The following is a 7,636-nucleotide window of genomic DNA, read 5'->3' as shown; positions in this document are numbered from 1 at the left end:
ACCAAGCAAGCTATGTCCTTTGTGGCTAAAGTAAGGGCAGATGTCCCACACTAGCTCCTTGCAAGCTGATCCTTAAAACTACTTGCTTACTGGCCATGCCTTATTTGCAGGTTCAATGTGGAGAGACATGTCAGAAATACCTGTACAGACTAGAAAATAAACAATTTCTTGCTCTCAAGGAGTTTACCAAAATGACCGAACATATTTCACAGACTTACACATCTTGCTCCCGTCACATCAAATACAATCAGAACTCTTTAGACAACTACCAGCCACGCTTCATTCAACACACACTTCATAGCTCTCTATCTTCCCTGGGATTTTTCATTTTACTAACAGCACAAGTAGTGACAAACAGGATCTTCAGCTACAAACAAGAACATTAATTCTTCTATGCAATGACGGACCGCTTTAAGAATAAGCCTTTTGTAATGCAAATAAGAACAGCAGTCAAGTAAGATTTTGTTTACTACAAGTATTTCATTTTCTATGCTGTAGGAAGCGTACCTCCATCATTTACTTCTCCACCTGTCTACCACACCAAGGCCAGTCCCTTAGCAGAAGCATACGAGTGTGTTTGAACCCTCAGAGTTCTCTGCATACAGTAGATATTCCAGGTCGTCACAAGACATAGGAGTCTTTACATTAACAGTGGTACGTTCAGTCCCCTGGGATGATCCTGACATCACAAGAGATCTGAAGTATGATAAAAATAGTGAAATTGTTCTTACTACAATTGCTTTTTAACCAGAAATGGAAATGCCCTGCCTAGCTGACTTTTCATAGGGTCACCTATAGTTTGAGAGTTCAAGTGCCCAGGATAAGGGACCCTGGTTTTGTATTTCATGAACATTGCAAAGTTAAAAGATTTTATTTAAAAGAACTGCATTTAAAAGGAAAATAGTAAATGGCACATCATGTAATTGCTATTTATTTTCATAAACATGAGGTATTTCAAAGTGCTATAAGACGCAGCACTAAATGTACATCGTTGGAAGTAATTAAACACAGAACTTTGCAGTTACCCAGTTCTATGCACCAAACATTAACAAATACATTAACTGGAAGAAACAGGCTAGGAAAAGGCATATATAGTAAATTTCATTACAAAAGTTTCTTAGTTCAAAAAAGTGATAAAGTAATATCTACTCAAAACTTTCACAACTCATTTTCATACGAAAATATAAGTATCAAATTTAGTTATGTATCAGCATCATACTAAAGTATACAGGCAATGTAAGAATTAGTACAGTACATAACAGAGATTAACAATATATTTGTATACAAAAACATGCTCCTCAAACATTGAGGTATTACAGTACTTAGGTATGAACTTCCAGTCTAATACTGGTAGCAAAAGCCACCTCTCATAACCCAAGACATGTACAAAAGGCAAGTGTGTAGATGGTATTTACAGAAAATTCCCACAGGGGTACAAAATGCCAACCCCTAAAGTAACATCCGTTAGAACATAAGCACCATAAAACTTAGGAATGAACATTTTAAAACTCAACTAGATGTCATCAGCAGCTCCAAATGCTCACAACAATTAAAAAAAAAAAAATCCCCACCATCTACAGTTCTTAAGAAGAAAAACAAAGGCAGTCCATCGTTGTTTGGTGGTCTTGCAATAAACTCCTTGCAAGAACATCCATTTGCTCCGTACCCGGATAATAGAGTTTGTCGATTACTTCAGGGACTGGATTGAAAGTAAAACCAACATTCTTAACGTCAAAAAACACAATTTTTTTTTAAAGAATCAAAAATGTGCAAAGTGGCAATGACTGTCCTGGTCAGCCAAAAAAAACCAAAACAAAAAAAAGTTTAGCAAGTCCGCTTGTATTCTATTTTCTTTAGCAACTGCTGTTGTCTGGCTTGCAATTTTTCCTTTTCTAGCAATAACTTCTGCTCCTCTGCCTGAAGGGAATGAACATATTCAGTGGCTTTTTTCAAGATCACAACTTTTGCAGCTTTCTCATTTTTAACCAGTTCTGGAACATGGTCCCTTAACGTGAGGAAACTTGACCGTAGATCATTACGCCGTTGACGCTCCAGGATATTATGGTTGCGTCGACGTTCACTGTCCTCTGAATCAGAGTTTCGAGGACTTGAACTTTTAGACTTTGGTTGGATCGTGGGTTTTACTGGACGGGGCACCTCGGTTTTTAACTTCTTCTGCGGTGGAGCTTCTTCACTCTCCATGTATGGAGAAGGAGCTGCATAATTATGCTGCTGGTGAATTGGTGCGCAACGCTTTAAAATCAGTTCATTCTGCTGCGTCCTGACTGATGGAAAAGTGGTATTTTTAGGACGCACTGTAATAGTAAGGGTGGTAACAGCCTTGTTGGAGGAGGAGCGCCTTTTCTCCACTGTCACAACATCTATTTCTTCTTCTTCATCCTCTTCCTCCTCATCTTCATCATCTTTTGGTAATATAAGAAGGAAAACAAAAGAGACGTTACTCTCACAGAAAATACTCCAAACAAACAGCAACCCAGATGTATGTATTGACAAAGAATGTACAGCAAAAGCAGCAATGACGTAACTGATGGTAAGAACAGGGTGTGCCCACCATCTGCAGTCAGATGTAGATCTCGAAAAGTATGTAACATACATGAAATGACTGAAGAACAGTGATTTCTGTAAGTTTAGTAAGTGTAATGAGTTTTGGGGTTTTTTTAAAAACACTTTTAATCTTCAGTCAAAGTGGGGCTACCACCCACATAATCGGCAGCGGCAGAAAATCAGGTTTTAGGCAGAATGTATGTATTTTGAATGGACTCGCCGAGCTGCGGTACAAAAGGCATGCACAGTGCCACAACACAGCCCCTGCTTGGTAGAAAAACAGCCGGAAAACGAAACAATCGCTGGGTTTGTTCTGAGGCAGAAGGTGAAGCTGCTCCAGCCGGGGACCCTTTAAGCCGACGCTTGGTGCACTGCCAAGAAGACAGCTGTTGGAAGTGCTTCCTCACCCAAAGCTGTCAAACCAGACATTAAAGGGACAGCAGTCTTTGAAACCCGGGACGGATCACCAAGTTTATGGCGATGGTCAGACGGACCAGCGCATCTACACACGTGAAACCACGTCCCGGCACAAGCGGACTCCGCTGCCGGCACAGACCACAGTGTTTCTGGGCATTTTAGGTTCTGGCAGTGCAAGCCCAGGGGCGGCTCTAAGGGGTCGCTACCCTGCTGCAGCCCTCCCAGGTCACGCCTAAGGGGGGCACACGCTCCATCCCCGCCGAACCTGGTCCCCCGGGTGCCAGTGGCAGGCCGCGCTGCTCTGCCCACCAGCCCCCCCAACAGCACGGCCGCTGGGACGGGGCACTCCAGCGACAAGGCGCAGGAGGCACGGAAGCCCCGGGGGGGGGGCGGGGGGCAGCACCAGGGGGCCCCACGGGCCGGGGCTGCTGCCCCCTCCCCGTCCCCGGGGCTCCTGCCCCGCCGCTCTCCCGGCCTGCTGCTGCCGTCGCCGCTGCTGCCCCCGTGGGGCCCCGGCCGCGGGGCCCCGCCGCTGCCGCCGCGCCTGCTGCCGCCTGCCGGCGGGCCCGCGCCCCGCCCCGCCCGCCCCTGCACGTCGGTGCCGCCGACGGGGACCGAATCGGGGCGCAGCCGCCCCCGCCTGGCCTCCCGGCAGCCCGCGGAGGCGTCGCCGCCCGCAGGCCGCACCGCCAGCCCCCCTCCCCTTACTCGCACCCCGGAGACGGCCGGCGAGCGCTTACCCGAGTCGCTGAGGGTGTCGTCCCCGGAGCTGCTGCTGGCCCGGCTGTCCCCGGCGGGGCGCGGCGGGCGGCCGCCCCGCTGTGCCCAGCCGCCCGCCGCCGCCGCGGTGCGGCCCGCCGCGGCCTCCCGCTTGTTGACGGGGAAGGGGAAGACCACAGCCGGGTCCACGCACTCGGGCACGGCGCCGCCCAGCTCCGGGCGGCCGCTGGCGGCGGCGGGGCCGCTGGCGGCGGCGGCCCCCGGGGGCGGCGGCGGGGCGGCGGCGGGCGGCTTGCCCTGCAGCTTCTCGCTGACCGCCCGCTCCAGCTTCTCGCGGGCGGAGAAGCCGCTCCACATGCAGTCCTGGATGATGATGGAGTTGAGGTTGTTGGTTACGCCGAGGCCCGTCTCGAAGAAGTCCCCTCCGTCCGAGCCCCCCCACAGGTCGGCCTCGGGGGGCAGCAGGAGCAGCTCGGACGCCCAGTCCAGGGGGTCGGCGGGGCGGCAGCCCCCCAGGGCCGCCCCTCCCCACGGCACCGAGGCCCCCCCCGGGGGGTGCTCCTGAAGCCCGGCCCGGCTGGGAGACAGTGGAGGGGTGGGCAGCAGCTCAAACTTTTTCCAGATGTCCTCCCCGGGGGGAGCGGAGTCCGGCCCGCACAAATAAAAATCATCTTCGTCCGGGTAGAAACAGGGCTGCAAAGAGTCGAACTCGAGGTCTGGGTTTTTACTGACCATTCCTGGCATTGCGGGTCTCTTCTTGTTGATCCTTGGGGGAAGGCAATGGTCTTACAGACAGGTTTTATGGGTATTTCCACCAAGGGGAAGAGACCTGCAACTAAACCAAAAAAAAAAAAAAAAAAAAACAACCCCAAACCAAACCACAATTAAAACACGAAGAAACAAACAGACACGAATGCGACTCCCTTCCTCTTAATAGAAGGAAAAAAATATACAAATCTCATCAGCAATATCAAGAACGAGGGAGCCTTTTGAAAGTTGAGGAAAAAGGGATCTCACTCACACACCTTTCCTCCCGACTCAAAGACACTCAAAGCAAAGCGATCAGGTAGTGCTCCCACATGCAAAGCTTTCCGCCTTCCCCGGCGCTCCGTAAGGACACAAAACCAGGCGGCAAGGTACAGCAAGGATGCAAAGCACCTCTGTGCTTCTGCACATAGCCCTCGCCTGCTCTTCCCAAACTGCTGCAAACGCTCAAAACAGCAGAGTAACTGTAGACAGATGCTTTAATACCGTAATCTCTCCAGAAAGCCCTCTTAATATGCCAGCAAAAGTAAAGGAAGTTTACTCCTTTTGTCATCTGCGGAGCAGTGCAAAGGGGAGAGAGAAGGATGCAAAACAGGGGGCGGAGGGGCTCTTTGCAACTTCGCAAATCGCCAGTTCATTCACTCAAAGCGAGCCAGAGAAATCCGCACAAAACACAAGGCGGGGGGGGGAGGGGAAATCCAGCAGCAACACAAATTATCAACCTTATGTAATAATCTCACGCACAAAAATGCATTAAAACCACCCCGGCGCCACCAACAAAGCCTCCTGAATTGCCAAGAAGGTACGGGAAGTTTTCCCCCTCCCCCTTTCCCAGTTTAAGACAAGAGCAACGGAGAGGTTGCAAGGACGACAACTTTGCCCATTTTGCCACTTCATGCAATAAAACCTCCTGCAAACACACCAGCTTTCCAGCCCTTTCACCTCCGGAAAATGCACGCTGCTGCCCTTACCTCGGCCGGACCCCCCACTCACTAGCCACGACCAGTCAACCACAGCCCCATTCCTCTTCCGAGACCTCAGTTGCATCAGACATTAAAAAAAAACAAAACAAAACACAAAAAAACCTAAGTCCAAAAAAGACAATCAGCATCTCCCTTCAGCTCGGTTAAGGTAACGCGAAAGGAAACCGTTCTGCTGGGTTCACAACAGCTGACGCTGAAACGGAGACCAAAAGGGGAATAAAAAAAAATCCATTAAAAGCCTTATGATGAAATGCAAAGAAACGAGCCCGGCTCAGCTGCGGACTCCCCCTGCCCCGCCCCCTGATCACTTCCAGTATTGTACATTTTTCTACTCGTGAAATACATTAAACCGTTTAAAATGCAAAGCAGTAAAGAGGCACCTACAAAACACAGGCGATCTCAAAGCGACAGCTCCGAAACAAAACAAAAATATCCTCCAGGATTTTCTTCTGCTCAATGAAAAACCCATTCACGCACTGCAATGCCCCTGCGCTTCCTTTCCCTTCCCATCCTCCCTAGTTTAGCAACTCAAATGCGATGTGGAATTGTATTTATTTGATTGGGGTTTTGTCCTGCAGCCCAGACCCTGCAGTTTCCTCTTCTTACCTCCTCGGTGATGGTGGTGGGTGTTGCAAGGGGGAGGAGTGGCGGGGGGAAAGGGGGGGAAAAAAAAAAAAGGCAAAAAAAAAAAAAAAAAAAAGCAAGCAGATGATCTTGTATGTTGCACTTTACTGAGCGCCAGCCCGCCCGGCCCCCGCGGCTGGCCCAAGCCTCCGCATTCACCCTTTGCTTGCAGACAGATGACTGTCACTGGTTGGCTTTGAAGCTGCTGGATATTATTAACCCCCCCGCCAAAAGGCATTAAAAAAAAAAAAGGAAAGAAAAGAAAAAAAGCTGACACACCCGAGGAGTGGAGCATTAAAAAAAAAAATTAAAAAAAAAAAAAGAGAGAGAAAAGCTAGAGGAGCCTAACCCCACCTCCCTGATTTCCATACAAGCAGGGAGGTGCCTGGCATTTGGCGCCAAAAGCACCATTCGCTCTTTATTCTCCGCAAGCAGAATGAGGTCCCGCTCCCGGTGCAAAAGGGCTAGGGGCGGGCTGGGGAGGGCGCCCGGCTGCTGCGGGGGCTGCCCCCCGTTCCACACCGCCCCGCGGCCGCTGTCCCTTTGTGTCACCCCCTCCCCGCGCCACCCCGGCCCCCCAGCTCGAGGGAAACGTCGCCACCCGCGGCCGCGACCTCCCGCGGCAACAACCCGGGGCAATTAAAAAAGCAAAAAGGGATAAAGGAAGTGGCTGGACGAGGGAGTCGCTGCGACTCTGGGCTTTGTAAATCAGAAGTAATAATCCTGCGGTGGCCGCCGCCACTTAGGCGAGCGGGGCTTGCACGCCGACGCCGCGCCGCCCCGGGCGGGCTGCCGGCCGGGCCCGCGCTCCCCCGCGCGCACCTCTCCGCCGCGGCGCGGCCCGGCCCGGCCCCGCGGAACTGGCCATGGACACTCGGCGGGAGCCTCCGCGCCCGCCGTTCCGCTGCCGACGGCGACACCTTGCGGAGGGCCGACAGGAGCGGCGGCGCGGCGCTCGCCCGGCGCCCCCACGCAATCCCCCCAGCGGCGGGGCACCCACCGCTCTCTCGCCTCCTTTCCCCGCGGACGCGGGGGCCGCGGCGGGGCCGGCCGCGGGACGGGACGCGACAGGACGGGAGCGCGGCGCTCACCTCGGCGGTGCGCGGCGGCGGGTACGATCCCGATCCCGATTCCGATCCGGCCGCCGCTCGGGGCGGCGCCTTCGCTCTCATAGGCTGCAGGTTGAGGCGGGGACTTGGGCGTCGCTCGCAGGAAGGCTGGTGGCGGCGGACGGCCGCTTTGTGTGCGGCGGCGGGGCTGCCGGGGCGCCGCGGGCGGGGCGCCGCCTCCCTGACCCGCCTCGCCCGACGCTGGGGGCGAGCCCGCGGTCTTCCAAACCGGCGGCCCCGAGAGGCATGACAGGGAGAGCAGCGTCGGCTGAGGTGGGGGAGGCTTCTCCTGAGAGCGGGAATAAAGCCCGAGGCGGCCCGTGTGGCCTTTCACCCCGTCCCCTCCCGGGAGCTCCGGGCCGGCCGTGCGGGAAGGTCCTGCCTCCCCCGTGTGGCGATACCGCCTTGCCTCCATGTCACACCTCGGTGGGCAGAACTTGGGGGCTCCACTAA

General features: G+C 53.4%; 1 protein-coding gene across 5 annotated transcripts; it reads right to left on the bottom strand.

The window, feature by feature from the left end:
• Window positions 1-904: 904 nt before the first annotated feature.
• On the bottom strand, window positions 905-7,295 carry MYCN (MYCN proto-oncogene, bHLH transcription factor). 5 transcript variants are annotated; one of them, XM_056344415.1, is made up of 3 exons: window positions 7,166-7,295; window positions 3,723-4,537; window positions 905-2,423 (listed from the first exon to the last, which is right to left on the bottom strand). In XM_056344415.1, exons 2-3 carry the CDS (start codon window positions 4,444-4,446, stop codon window positions 1,825-1,827), a joined length of 1,323 nt encoding a protein of 440 aa, XP_056200390.1. In that variant the 5' UTR covers window positions 4,447-4,537; window positions 7,166-7,295; the 3' UTR covers window positions 905-1,824. The 5 variants fall into 5 exon arrangements, with proteins under 5 accessions (XP_056200390.1, XP_056200391.1, XP_056200388.1 ...); XM_056344416.1 differs by having other exon boundaries at window positions 7,075-7,226; XM_056344413.1 differs by lacking the exon at window positions 7,166-7,295 and adding an exon at window positions 5,439-7,062.
• Between the last annotated feature and the right edge of the window lie 341 nt (window positions 7,296-7,636).

This window comes from Falco biarmicus, chromosome 6 (assembly GCF_023638135.1).
Source record: "Falco biarmicus isolate bFalBia1 chromosome 6, bFalBia1.pri, whole genome shotgun sequence".
Classification (NCBI taxonomy): Eukaryota; Metazoa; Chordata; class Aves; order Falconiformes; family Falconidae; genus Falco; species Falco biarmicus.
This window is presented reverse-complemented; position numbering and strand designations above follow the sequence as displayed.